Source organism: Lagenorhynchus albirostris, chromosome 6 (assembly GCF_949774975.1).
Source record: "Lagenorhynchus albirostris chromosome 6, mLagAlb1.1, whole genome shotgun sequence".
NCBI classification, from domain to species: Eukaryota; Metazoa; Chordata; class Mammalia; order Artiodactyla; family Delphinidae; genus Lagenorhynchus; species Lagenorhynchus albirostris.
Window position 1 is genome coordinate 43,664,803 of NC_083100.1, and position 14,766 is coordinate 43,679,568.

The 14,766-nt window shown below is 36.4% G+C and overlaps 1 protein-coding gene and 1 long non-coding RNA gene across 7 annotated transcripts in view; one reads left to right on the forward strand and one right to left on the reverse strand.

The window, feature by feature from the left end:
* LOC132522215 (uncharacterized) overlaps nt 1-14,766 on the forward strand; it is a 116,479-nt gene that overhangs the window by 83,999 nt on the left and 17,714 nt on the right. For both annotated transcript variants that reach the window (XR_009541116.1, XR_009541117.1), the window contains exon 2: nt 3,442-3,516. This is a non-coding gene — a long non-coding RNA (uncharacterized LOC132522215). The remainder of the gene's footprint in view (nt 1-3,441; nt 3,517-14,766) is intronic.
* NAB1 (NGFI-A binding protein 1) overlaps nt 1-14,766 on the reverse strand; it is a 44,775-nt gene that overhangs the window by 7,994 nt on the left and 22,015 nt on the right. For all 5 annotated transcript variants that reach the window (XM_060152431.1, XM_060152430.1, XM_060152432.1 and 2 more), the window contains 3 exons: nt 14,580-14,713; nt 12,112-12,163; nt 667-756 (listed from right to left, as the gene is read on the reverse strand). In XM_060152431.1, the coding sequence (XP_060008414.1) occupies nt 667-756; nt 12,112-12,163; nt 14,580-14,713 (276 nt within the window). The remainder of the gene's footprint in view (nt 1-666; nt 757-12,111; nt 12,164-14,579; nt 14,714-14,766) is intronic.

The window sequence follows — 14,766 nt, forward strand, 5'->3', positions numbered from 1 at the left end:
TGTAACTAATTAATTAATAAAATTTCAATAAGATTTCTGAGGGGGAAATGTATTTTTCATCCTCTTAACATGAAAACACAAAACTTGGCACTACTAAATCTGACCAAAAGCAGTCACTAGTGAGAAGATCAACAGGAATAAAACTTACAGTACTTTCTAAAAGGCAAAAATGACTTTTTAAAATGTTAATTTCTGTGTACACGATTAAATAACTTAGCAGCAAAAGCATCTGAAGCTACATATTAATTAATTTTGCATTATACATGAATTGAAATGATTCAACAATAGTTACAATGTTGACTATTAATATATTATTGAGAACTAGAACTATTTTATCTCAGAGTTGTATTACACACATAATCAACATGGCTGTTTTCCTGGTATCAAGTTGCTTCTTTCTTAAGTAGAGAATCTGTATTAATTCCTACAAAACTTCAAAGAATAAATAAGTAGCAGATGTCAGGTTCTGCTCACAAAGCAAACTAAACCTAGCTGATACTGCTATCTCACGGATACAGCTGTGGATCAGGTGACATTGTAAAAACAACCAGAAATAAATTCAGTCTTTGGATGAAAGTGAATTTAAAACTGAAGCTAGTCGAAGCAGCCATTTATTTTTTAACCTACAGATGCTGTTATGAAATAGTAACTGGTGGTTGACGTTACCTGTGAACTAAGAGCAGCGAGTTCCTCACTCTTAGCTTTAGCCTGCTGGAAGAGTGTCTGCACAGAGTCCTGGAAATCTGGAAACCCATCCTGTGGGTCAAAGAATATGTCCTTTTTACTTTAAAATAACCATATTATCAAAAACTCAGAAAATGAAGTAAAGAAATCCACCTTAATCCTATTACCTGAATAATCATGATTAAGATTTTAATGTACAATACTTGATTTCAGTCTCTCAAGGTACAATTACCTTATTTCTACAGTTGTAACCTCAATAAAAACATAAATGAAAAAGATTAAAAGTTTATACATCCACAGTGTTTTACGCTGGAACATAGATTTTATGATCATTGATAATAATGATTATATAACATTTCATCTGGTGGTTTGACAGTTTAATCACTATCTTCATATTGGACATTTAGATTATTTGCCTTATTTTTGGTTTTATGAAAAACACTGCAAAAATATTTTCATGGAGACAGCATTTTCCATAGTTTAGATGATCTAATACAATAGGTTCCCAGAAGTAGAATTAGTACAAAGGGATGAATATTTTTATGTCCTTTACATATGTTACTCAAGGGCCTTTATTGCTTTATTGTATCATAAGCAATATATGACAGTTTTCCTTGCCAGTACTGGGTGTTGTTTTCTTAATTGTAGCCAATTTATACTTTTGTTTTGATAATCAAAAAATTTTTTAGGACTTCCCTGGTGGCGCAGTGGTTGAGAGTCCGCCTGCCGATGCAGGGGACGCGGGTTCGTGCCCAGGTCTGGGAAGATCCCACATGCCTTGGAGCGGCTGGGCCCGTGAGCCATGGCCGCTGAGCCTGCGCATCCGGAGCCTGTTGCTCCGCGACAGGAGAGGCCACAACAGTGAGAGGCCCGCATACCGCAAAAAAAAAAAAAGTTTTAATTTTGTATACTATAGTTGTATATTACTTATATTTTACTTTGTGACTTCTTCTATTACTATACTATTCAAAAAGACATTCTCCTTTAGAGATTTGAGAAGTACTCAAATCTACCCTCTAGTTTTCTAAAGCTTTATTTTATTGCTTCTTTTGTTTTTAAAATTTAACTCTCTATCCCATCTGGAATTTATTTTGTTATATGTAATGTGGTAAAAATCCAAAGTAAATTCCCAACCTGAATTTCTGCAGAATTCTTCCATGCTGACTTGTGATTTCTCCTTTACCAGTTCAAAGGACAGGTGATAGGGCTTTGGAATTAGAAAGACCTGCACTTGTGTTCCGATTCCACCACCACTTACTAGCTACATGACACTGGATGAGTAACTTAACCTTTCTGAACTTTAGTTCCTTCATATGAATAATAAGGATAAGAGAACCTATCTATTAGGGTTGTTGTGAGATAAAGTAAATGAGATATTGCCTTTAGCATACAATAACTGCTGAGTATCAGTGTGTATTCTTATATATTCTTATTTATATGTATTCTTATATTAAATAGTACATTCTTATATTAAACATAAGTATATCCTTTTTTTTTTTTTTTTTTTTTTACGGTACACAGGCCTCTCACTGCCGTGGCCTGTCCCGCTGCGGAGCACAGGCTCCAGATGCGCAGCCTCAGCGGCCATGGCTCATGGGCGCAGCCGCTCCACGGCATGTGGGATCTTCCTGGACCGGGGCATGAACCCATGTCCCCTGCATTAGCAGGCGGACTCTCAACCACTGCGCCACCAGCGAAGCCCCTAAGTATATTCTTATATTAAGTAGAGTGTACTTGGGGCACTGTACTCCTGCACAACACTGCAACTTAAATTATTTCCGTTTTATACCATACACACACACACACACACACACACACACACACACGCAAATACGTTTACTAATTTTATCAAGGTTTTTTTTGGCCTGTTTAGTGCTCCACATGAAATTTATAACTACAAACATCATGACAGCATGGTTTTACTAACTTTACTGAAAACTACTCAAGGAACCCTCAAAGACATTGTCATTAACTTCCAAAACGTTTCTCTCCTTGTTTGATAAAGCTGTATATTTGTAGCAAAGGGTGAATAATGAAAAACTGAAGTTGTTATATAATAACAGAGCAGAAAAAGTTGTAATAATAACAAAATATGTACCTTATTTGAAATATGAAACACTGGTTCAAAGATATTCCCCATTGGGGTCTTTTCAAAAAATTATTTCTCCACTGCAAATCTCATGTTTTCAAATACTTCATCTACCAAAGTTCATTTCCTAGGTAATAATTAATTTCCCATTTTTTAAAATCCAAAGACATGAAATAAAATAATTAGAATCAAGAACAAATAAATTTAACATCTTGAAATAGTCTTATGTAGCTCCATGGTGGGTTATACAATCAGCCTTTTTAAATTATTAAAAATAGCCACCTTTCTAGGCCCCTACAAGACCAAGGACCCTGGGCTTAGAGGAATGTATAGAATATAATCATTAACTGAGCTAGAATAAATTTTATACAAGTATATATACTTGAAATCTAAATGAAAAGTTCACTTTTCTTAGTCATTCCATTTTTCTCCTAAGAATTTATTTAGGCCTAAAAATCCAGCTTTATCTTTAACAAACTCTCCTTTAATTTAAGTTCTGAAGTTCAGTGAGGTAAGCTAGTAGGAGATTTGGAAAACAACATCAGTAAGAGGAGCTATCATTTTTCAGGTGCCTACAATGAACCAATTCCTGACTATGTTCTGTAATTTACTTATATTGTCTCATTTAATCCTCACACAAACAACCCTGGGTTTCCCTCATTTTACAGCTACAGAGATTAGCTTCAAAGCCTATGCTAAAATCACAAAATCCCTGAGTTGCCACCTTTATGAGACTCACAACAGTAAGTAGAGGCATTTCTTTTATTTCCTTTACTTTAGAAGACAGATCCAAAAAAATATTGCTGTGATTTATGTCAAGGAGTGTTCTGCCTGTGTTTCCTTCTAGGAATTTTATAGTATCCGGTCTTACATTTAGGTCTTTAATCCATTTTGAGCTTATTGTTGTATATGGTGTTAGAAAATGTTCTGATTTCATTCTTTTACATGTAGTTGTCCAGTTTTCCCAGCACCACTTACTGAAGAGACTGTCTTTCTCCACTGTATAGTCTTGCCTCCTTTCTCGTAAATTAATTGGCCATAACTGTGTGGGTTTATTTCTGGGCTCTCTATCCTATTCCATTGATCTGTGTGTCTATTTTTGTGCCAATACCATACTGTTTTGATTACTGCAGCTTTGTAGTATAGAACTATCATATGACCCAGCACTTCCACTCCTGCTTATACATTCGAAAGAAACAAAAACACTAATTCAAAAAGATACATGCACCCCAATGTTCATAGCAGCATTATTTACAATTGCCAAGATATAGAAGCAACCTAAGTGTCTACCAACAGATGAATGGATAAAGAAGATGTGGTATATATATACAATGGAATATTACTCAGCCATAAAAAAGAATGAAATTTTGCCATTTGCAGCAACATGGATGGATGTGGAGAGCATTATGCTAAGTAAGTCAGACAGAGAAAGACAAATACTGTGTATCACTTATATGTGGAATCTAAGAAAATATAACAAACTAGTGAATATAACAAAAAAGAAGCAGATTCATAGATATAGAGAACAAATTAGTGGTTACCAGTTGGTGGGGGCATAATATAGGGGTGGGGAGTAAAGGTACAAACTCTCAGGTATAAGACAGACTCAAGGATGTATTATAAAACACGGGGATATAGCCAATATTTTATAATAACTCTAAATGGAAAGCAACCTTTAAAAACTGTATAAAAAATTATTTTTAAATAAATAAAAAAAAATTCTTTAAGAAAATTTTTTAAAATGCAGATAACCACAGTACCCAGCTAACTTCACAACAATTTTAAAGAAGCAAAAAATTCTTGAAAAACACTCAGCACAATGCGTGGCATGCAGAAATTAACCCAATAAATGTTTGTTACAGATACTTATTAAGTTAACCCAAAAAGCCAACAGATTTAATCAGAGTAAAACAATAGCATGCTGTGATATTACTATATCTCTGTGATACAGGGGGAATAAGGTAAATTTTAGAAATATTTACATAGTATAGATATCTTAGAGAATGAGCTAGGCATTTAACACTAAAACCACCAAGAGAATATTGACTATATTGGTGGGGAACTATTTTAGTGAAAAAACAATGGAAATCTAGAAACACTTGTTTATTCACTCAATCTTGTTTGCCTAACAGGTTCTATCCTCTGAACTCAGTGATGGGGATACAATGACTCCTGCCTTCCTGACAAATACAGTGTAGAAAGGGAAATGGACAAAGAGATCCAGAGCACAGGGGAGTCACTGTGTCAGGGAAGGCTTCCCAGAGGGCATGATGTCTTGGCTGAGACTTGAAAGAAAAGAGATCTCTAGGGAAAGAGAACAGCTTTATATAAAGGCCTAGAGGCAAAAAGAACAAGATACCCTTGAGAAACTGGAAAATACTTAATACGGTAATATAGGTAACACAGGGAATACACTAAGAGGGAGTGGTCTGAGAAGCTGGAAACCCAGGGCCAAATTCTATGAGGCCTTGTAAGTCATGTTAAGAATTTAAAATTTTATCCTAAATGCAAACAGAAGCCCTTGAAGGTCTAGGGAAAAGACTAATCAGATCTGCATTAGAAAACCCAATCAGAATGAGATGGGGATAATGTACTGGGGGAGGGGGGTCCAGGATGGTGGTTAGAGGGCTGTAGTGAAGACAGAGACTAGTGGCCTAGTCCCACACAATGGCAGATGCAACAGAGAAACACATGAATTCCTGAGATATGGCTTAGGCAACTGGGAGTTTGGTGATAACATTCACTAGAATCAGAAACTCAAGACCAGGAGGTTTGAGGAGAGAGCAGAAAGTTGATGAATTTCGTTGGGGACATATTGAGTCTGATCTGCTGCTGGTGAGACCTCTGGTAGGCAGATGCACTGATTCTGGAACCTGGGGTAAGGTCAGGGCTGGAGAGTTCCAGCCCATCAGGCCCTGAGTGGAGTGAGCCCAGGCCAGAACCCCCAGGAGCTCGAATATCTCAATCTTATCTTTGATGGAGCTTGCAGAAGGAGAAAGGAGTGATCTAATCTTCTCATGTTAGGAACCAGAAGTGTAATCTCAGGCAAGAAAGTTAACCTCATTATTTCCAGTGTTCCCAGTTTTTAAATGGAGATTAAAACATAGCTTAACTGCCCAACGGAGATTTGTGGGGATAAAATAAAGTAATGCAAATAATAAAGCTTGAAAAAGTATACACTGCTATACAAATATATGGCGGCACCATTATTAGGATTATTAACCATGAGAATATTGAAAAGCCGGAAGGGGGAACTTCAAGCTCTACATGCGAAAGTTTTTAGAAAATGGACACTGCTCCATCATTAATAAAGAGAAATACAAGCATGCAATAAGAAATAAATAACAACAAATAACACAGATCAGTGGTCTCTCTGCAACTGGGAACATTACTATTCCGATTTTCTCTCAATCTTTGACAGTTCATCGTGGATGGGAAGACTACTGGACTAAGTAGCTATCACTTCATGACATATAAAGTAGGTTTGTACCCCAAAATATATGACTTAGAAATAAAAGTGAGAACATTCCCAAGAAAATGGTCTCTTTCACATTATGTTTGCTACAGGACTCTTTTGATATGTCTCTGAAGCTTTTTTCCCAGGAACCAGCTGTACCATGCTATGAGCAATTTATCTTCTTGTCATATTCTTGGCTGCTGCCATTAATCACAGTGTTCCCTTACGAGACTCTGAGTCTAAGCACTGAGAAAATAAAAGATATAGGGTGGGATGCTGTTCATGACCTAATTAATTACTCTCATCGCATTGGTCTCCACCCCCATTCCTCCTCATCCTTTCCACCAAACACTATCAAGTTGCTTTAAAACCACTGCTTAGCTATCTTTAAAACAACTTGTTCCAACAGATGTTCTCGGCCTCACACGTGCATTTTCCCTTTCTCTACTCACACTTTCTATATGAATAGCAGATTGTAATGCTTCTGTTTTTCTGATCCAGAGGGGAAGAGTCTACATCAAATTAGACCAGCTTTCTTTTCAACAAGCTTAGTAACAGCGTAGGTGGGTATTCTGACCCTCTTCCCTCCCCCTTCCTCACTCTGCCACCCTCAACCCACTGGAACTGCTAGCAGATGTTTCCTCTAAGTCTTTCTTTTTCAAGCCCCGATTCTCTGACTTTCTGGTCTCTATTAACAAACTTCATTTCTTTCATCCAGTTATCTCTGATTGCTTTGCACTCCCAGCCCACACAGGATGAAGAATGTTGTCACCTCTCATCTCTTTACCTAGTCTCCAGCAATTTCAGTGAACGAAGAAAACTGACAGACGAGAAATGAACAGTAACCGTCCATTTAGTCAGCTACCATCGCCAGGGCTGAGACTGGTTGTTTTACACACCCTTCCTCTCTTCTAATACTTATTATACTGGAGGCAATGACAGGGTTTATTCATAGGAGATGTTCTTGATGAAAAAGAAAAAATATCAACTGAATCCACTTATAACTAATTTTAAAAAAACTGAGAGGAAGACAAGAGAGCCAGGGACTTTGGCTCTTGATTTTTCATCTCCTTTAGTAGTCAAACCATCTTAAATATGTTCTGTCACAGGTAGAGTATAAATAAGTCAAACTAATTTTTCTTGATTTACTGTTTATCTTCCCAACAAACTGTTTTGCTTCATTGTAAAAAATAAGTATGTCAAATGGTGATATCTTATATTTAAATACATTTTGTCACTTATATTGTTAAATTTTCTACTCAAAATGTATAATCGTTGGGCTTCCCCGGTGGCGCAGTGGTTGAGAGTCCGCCTGCCAATGCAGGGGACACGGGTTCATGCCCCGGTCCGGGAAGATCCCACATGCCACGGAGCGGCTGGGCCCGTGAGCCATGGCCGCTGAGCCTGTGCGTCCGGAGCCTGTGCTCTGCAACGGGAGAGGCCACAACAGTGAGAGGCCCCGCGTACCGCAAAAAAAAAAAAAACAAAAAAAAAAACACAGTATAATTGTTAAACTTCCTTGCATTAGAAAATAACTGTGATTCTTTCCCCCTTCTTCAAAGACTACCAATCCTGTGCACACTTTGCCCTTCTTACCATACTAGCAGGAGGAAAGGTATAATCTGGAGCGTTTTTCACACCTAAGATGCTCTGTGAATGCTCATGAGCACCCAGGAGAGTGGTATTGCTTTGAAGTTTAGAAGTCAGACCTAGATTTGAAGCCCTGGCTCTGCCACTGCAATGTAGAAAGTTGGGCAGGTTGCCAAGCCCTTTCTGAGTCTCTCCTTGGCTGTAAATGGAAATCATAAAGCCTCCATATAGAGTAGACAAGGTCTGTGATAATTTCAAATGCCTAGCATGGACAGGCATACAACAGGTTCAATAAAAACAGTTATTTCAAAAAAAAAAAGTTATTTCTACAACTGACCCAGAGCTGGATTTGAGGCCTCTGATCAAAAAGAAAAGAATAAGCATAATCCATTTGCAGTTTAGCTGAAAGCAGATTCACACAGAAGTTTGTATTCCAGGTGGACAAGCTATTCATCTAGCCTCAGTAGGATATTCCCAAACCTCACGTACTGACATATAGGGCTAAAGAGGCTTTCCTTAGAGGCGGCATTCCAAATGACAGGCTACCCTAATAAGGCCTCCCAAAGCTAGCAGGCTATTTCCTCTGTGACTATCTCATATATTCTAGGAACTATAAAGTTCAAAATCTCTATGTCTTTTAATGTCTTACATGCCCTGTAGGAAGGAGCACTATTCAAGGACAAGAGATTATCCTGAGTACTTCACAACATATATACTGATATTAAACAACGACAACAATGACAGTCAAATAAATAGTTAACTATCCTTAGGGCAGGAACAACCTACTATATAATAAGAAGAGAAAAATATGACAAGGATTTTAAAATTTCATTCCACCCAACCCTTCACAAACATCAGGAAAATACATCATTTAGCAATAAGTAAACAACTACTGAGCTTGAACAAAGCACTAATTTTTTAGTGTATACTCATGCACTGAAAATGGCATACAAGAAAACGTTTCTCTTTCCTTTACACATCTCTTTTGAGTTATTTCTATTTCATCTACTGGACATAACATTTCTTTTTGTTCTCTGATCTTAAAAATGATCTGTTTAAGATTGAAAAAACTTAGCAACTTGGCATGTATGCTCATTGGTTGCTGTCAAGGATTTTGGAAAAATAAAGATGAAAAGGAAGAGAAAAAAGGACTCATTAATTTGAGCCTAGTAATTAGGAATCTTATACTGCTTTACAATGGGTTAAGTTTATTTTTATATTACTTTTTCTTAATAGAGAGTTAATAAGCTAAGAATCACAAAACAATCAAATAAGACAAACAGTATGTTCAAAGAATTCTAAAATCTTTGTAGTTTTACTTATGACTGTCTTTTGTGTCAGCCACATATTCTGGACAAACTGGTCTCATTGTTCTCTAAACACACAGCGTATTTTCTTACCTCTGTGTCTTTGCCCATGCTAGTCTTTCTTTGCAACTCCCCTCCGCCCTCCACCCCACATCCCTACCTTCTGAAATCCTATCCTTCTTTTAAAACCCAGCTCAGATGGTATCTCCTCAATAAAGCCTCCTCTAATCTCTCCTCATGCCAGAAATTCTCCTCCTCCCCAGTAGACACACAGAAGGTAGACATAAATAAAGCACTAACGCTTGGTGAAAAATCTTCTTAGGGGAGTAGTAACCCTATACGACCCATACTAACTACCTCAGTATCAGCTTCCACAACCAAATGAACAGCTCCAGTATCTCGAATTTGACTTAGAGTATACCACAAGGGAATTTAGACAGCATTTATGCCAATATTGTGTATTTTGCAAAGGATTACACAATACACTATATACATGTGTAGGTATACACACATGTATAACACACACATTTTGCAGATATTGATGCTCTGCAAAACACAAACTTTTTAAAAAACTAAGCAAAAACAAGACAAAATTAAAACAAACCAACAAAAGTAAACTACTGTCCTAAATTCAAAGCTAAAGTCCGCTATTCATTCCTGGGAAACAAAATCAAGAGTTTAGTATAAGAACATTTACAGACACCTGGGGTTGATTAGTCACTTGTCTATTTAGGAAAGGTTAGAATTGTTATTCACAGAAAAAGAAAACACTGATTATCTTAATTCTAAATCTGCAACTGTTCAAATGGCTTTGTGATGTCTATTAAAGTAACAAACTAATCATATAGAACTATAATTCAGTTATCTCTAGTGGAATATAAAGGACTAGAAGGGTCACATCTAATGCTATAACCTAACATTGTGAGCTCCTAAAAAGAAACTCACAACACTGTAACTGGATACAAGAAACAACTTGTTTACATTTCAGATCAGGGCCATTGAGAGGGTCAGAAAGACTTATCAACACAGCCTAACAAGAAAACACTATAGCTCCAAGAGTCCATGAGATTCATGATTTCAAACTTCAATGTTCACTAGTGACCTCTGAAGCTAGACAAACCAGGGCTTGAGTCATGATGACATAGAGAGCCAATGGTGAGAAAGAGAGGCGAACGTAATTTCTAACCTAGTAGCTGCCTGCCTTTACTGGACATTGTGTAGGTTTTGTACCTTCTTTCCTCTAAATCCTCCAATGGCACAATGCCTTCTAGCAGTTTCTTTGTTTATCCAATTTCCCTTTCAGTGGTAGAGTCACTAACAGCTAAATCCACAGGGATACTCTCTTACTTATTATCTTGAGATGCAACAGGAGAAAACTATTTCACTAGTTAGCTCTTTCAATGGCCTTAGATCATTTCAATAAATTTTCTGAGTGGTATCTGAGGCTAACCCATCTTAAACATTATTCCAGAGCTAACAGTGAGAAAGATTACAAATATAAGCACAATTTTTAAAAAGGTGCTCGTTTTGGACATTTTTCTCTTCTTTGAGAACCACTGCTTGGGGCTAAAGCTTTCAGAAGTCAAAGATGTTTACCCATGGCCATTCATCATTTCACCTAACAGATTTTATTAAGTTCTATTAAGTGCAAGGCACTATTATAAACTAAGTAAAAGTAGTAGATAGACAGATAAGAGCTCTATTGTCATCTAATGGGGCAGACCAATAATAAATTGAAAATAAATACATAATAGTTTCAGAAACTGGTAAGTGCTATGAAAACAAAACAAGCCAGGACAAAGAGCCTTAATGTGATGTTGGGGTAACAGTGCCTCTTTAGAAAGGGAAGCAGGGAAGTCAGAGAAAACTCTCTGCTATGAGCTGAAGCCATGTGAAGATCTACAGAAAGATCTACAGCGGAGGAACAAACAGAGAGGGCTGAGGCACAAATGAGTTTGACGTGTTCCAGGAACAGAAAGTCGGTCAGTGGAGCTGGGACACAGTAAGAATGGGGAAGTGTGGTAGCAGATGGGGTTAGATGCAAGCCAGAGTCAGATCATGCAGGGTCTTAGATGCCTCAGGAAAAAGCGTAGATTTTATTCTAGGCACAGTAGAAAGCCACTGGAAAGACTGAAGCAAGAAAAGGGATTTATGTTTTTAAAAGATTAACTCTGGCTTTGGTATAAATGAAAGATTATTACATACAAACAGATGCTACTAACAAATTACTAGTAAGAATAATTTGATGATGGAAATTTAGGGTAGTTAAACATAGCTTGTTTTCTTTAACTTGAAATTAAATAATGAATGGCTAAGAGCACCGACCGCTATCCCCTGCACAAGAAAAAAAGGAAGGAGTTTCCTGACTTCAAATTTCTGCTCTGTTGCAGACTGGCCTTTAAAAAAGTATTCAATCCAAATTAAGGAGCAGTCATTCTGAAACCAGTTCTGAGAGCCCTAAGAAAAACACATTTTTCTTGCTCAACTCACCTTACGACTCGCAGGTCTGAAATCAGGACTGCCTCAACCATGATCCCCTAAAAGAGGCTTTTAATTACAGTAAAGTCCCCATAACTTGCAGCTACTAAATTGTCAACTTCTCTCAGATATTTAATATAAAGAAATTAAACCTTAGCTCCTCTCAGTCTATTTGATAAGATGACTAATGATGTAAATAAAAAATTATAAAAGGAATAGTTTAACCAGTAAAGAGTTTTAAATCTGTAAGAAACATCTATTTACAAATCAACCTTTGATAAACTGACTGGACATCAAGCTTATCATTCATTGTTGTTTCCTTCTAAGAACTTTCTGAGTATCTTAGTTCAAATTACTATAGATACTTCAAAGCAACCAAATTCTATATAATTTTTAAGATTCTACAATTCACATTTTCTCACTAGTTGATGGGACCATTCTTTTTTTTTAGTTTGAACTAGTAAGCAAACAGTATTAGCATAAGAAAATACAATACATAATCATACCTCCACTTTAATTCTCTTCGGGGATAATTCATCTCTTTCTCCACATTTTGATCTGAGGGGAATGGGGGAGAGAGAAAAACTTGAGAAGGTAACCAATTTTTTCTAAAGGCACCTCAATCTATAAGCTTCCACCAAAACATATAACCCTGGAGCCCTGCCACCAGAAATGACTTCATAATGAACATTAAAATAGTGAAAAAGAGACTTTTTATCATTTCTAAGTTAACGTTGGGGAAAAATAGGCAGACACAGTTATATTACACATTTTAAAATTATTGCACACTACCTAAGAATGCCTCACACAGAAAGTACTCAATAAGTATTAATGAGTACCACATAATGAAAAAGGAAAAAAATCAAGGAGGACTGTATTCCATGACACCCTTCATGGATCAGTATAATTTAGGATAAAATGAAAAACAAAATGGCCATTTAAGACAAATGCTTAAGGCTACAGGGAGATTAAGGAGATTAAAATGCATTTTGTCTATCAGAACTATAAATGCATTTTCCCTGGACCTAGGGATCCCTCTGCTGGGAATCTCTCCCACAGAAGCACCTACATATACATGAAATATAACTGCCAATTAAACAATGGCAAGTCATAAATTTTAAGTTATACCTCAACTTGAAAGATGTTAAAATGTGGAAAAATACACCTCAGAATCAACAAAATATGATATGTATGATGTTATTTACTGTGGTATTACTTATAACGGCAAAAGACTAGAAACAACTCAAGTATCCATCAACAGGGGACTAGTTAAATGAATCATGGTATATCCACACAAGGCAGTATCATGCAGCTGTATAAAATAATGAGGAAGATGTATATGTACTAATATAGCAAGATCTCCAAGACACGTTAAACTAAAAGCAAAATACAGAATAATATAGACACATGCTACTTATTGTTTTTTCAAAAAAAGGTATAAGTGAGAAAACATATTTATATTTATTTACATGTGCATAGACAAACACTAGAAGGATGAAAAAGAAATTAATAAAAACTACCTACAATGAGAAGAGGAACAGAGTAAAAAGAGACAGAAATGAGAGTGCAACTTTTTTGCATTAGCTTTATACATAGTTTTGGCTTATAAATAATGTAAAAGTCTTGTGTATTTTAAAATGATTTAACCTTAAAAACATATAAATGTAAATAAACACTACAAAAAATAACTAAAAGTTGTTGAAAGCAGTCGCCTCTGGGTCGTAGTATTCAGAAAGAAGGGGGATGGAGCAGGGGAATTGCTGAGTTTCGTGATAAGCCTTGTGTACTATGTGACTTCATAAATCATGTACATGTACTACTTTGATTAAAGAAAATTATTTAAGTAAAGCAGTCAGAAAGAAAATATTGTATAATACAGTGAAGAAAACAAAGTCACAAAAATCAGCTCTTGATCACTCAACTCAAAAAGAATCTTGTAAATAATCCTATACTATTGCTGTGTATTCTTATCCTGTTCATTTATTTTGCATAATTTTACTTGTTCCCAGTTTGTAAGTATATGGGCTCTTGAGATAGGACAGACAACAAAGCTGCTGTGAGCTGGGGAAAATAATGGTGATGACAGCAAGTGCCTGTATCAGTGGTTTTCAAACTTGAATATACACAAGAATCATAGGAAATGCTTGTGAATGTTTGGACTCTAAGGCTCCATCCCCAGAAAATGTGATTTATTAGAGCTGGAAAGGGTGCTCAGGATGTGGTTTTTTTTTTTTTAAACGCACACTCAGTCACACTAATGCATCTCCTCCGAGAAGCAGTGGCAAGCACAACCAATGGTGCACTGGAAATCAGGGTCCATGTGGAATAAGTGAACAAAATCAAAATGGTCTGCTATCTATAGATAATGCTTAGGCTTCAAGTGAGGATAAGATGAAAAATAATAAGGTATGTTTACATTAAATTTTAAAATCACCACTGCTTTTCAACATGGGTTTTTTTATTTCAAACACATGTTCCATATTGCCCTTGCTAGTAACCTAGTATTTTCCAATTTTCTTTTAAATACTGGGCAATGGAGTCTTTTTATCTATTCAGCTAATCTCATTAGATCGCAGACACCTTGCAAAAGGAAACACGTTGCTTCCACAGAGAGTTCAACAAGTTCATGTAGTTGGTAGGGTATACAAATAGGTCTATAAATGATGACTAACTAAATCCCATCATCACACTCAAAACCAAAGAAAGCATCTGTGTGAGAGAAGAATGTCGAGAACCACACCAAACCAATGCTATAGTCCTAGGGAACTATCTTTCAAAAGACAATAAAAGAGGATTCAACAAATCAATGAAAACCACTTCAGCAATAATGTTTTGAACTTCACTGTTTAATCTTATAGAACTATAATCACACTTCAACTTTTTCAGATATGCTTATATTCTATCAACGGATGGTGTTTCAAGCTCTACTTCTAACAAACAATGCAAAAATACTGCCAATTAGTTAAACACTTACTTGGTGGTTCTGTAAGTATATTTATAGGTGACTTCTCGAGAAATCTGCCTAGCCAGGGCAAAAAGTTCATCTCTTCTTGTCAGTAGAGCGTTATCCTTCACACAAAGCTGAGCAGCCGCTTCATTAACGGTGAGCTGCATGTTCAAAACAAAGTTTCGAAAATTATAAACATTTTTATTTCATCAAT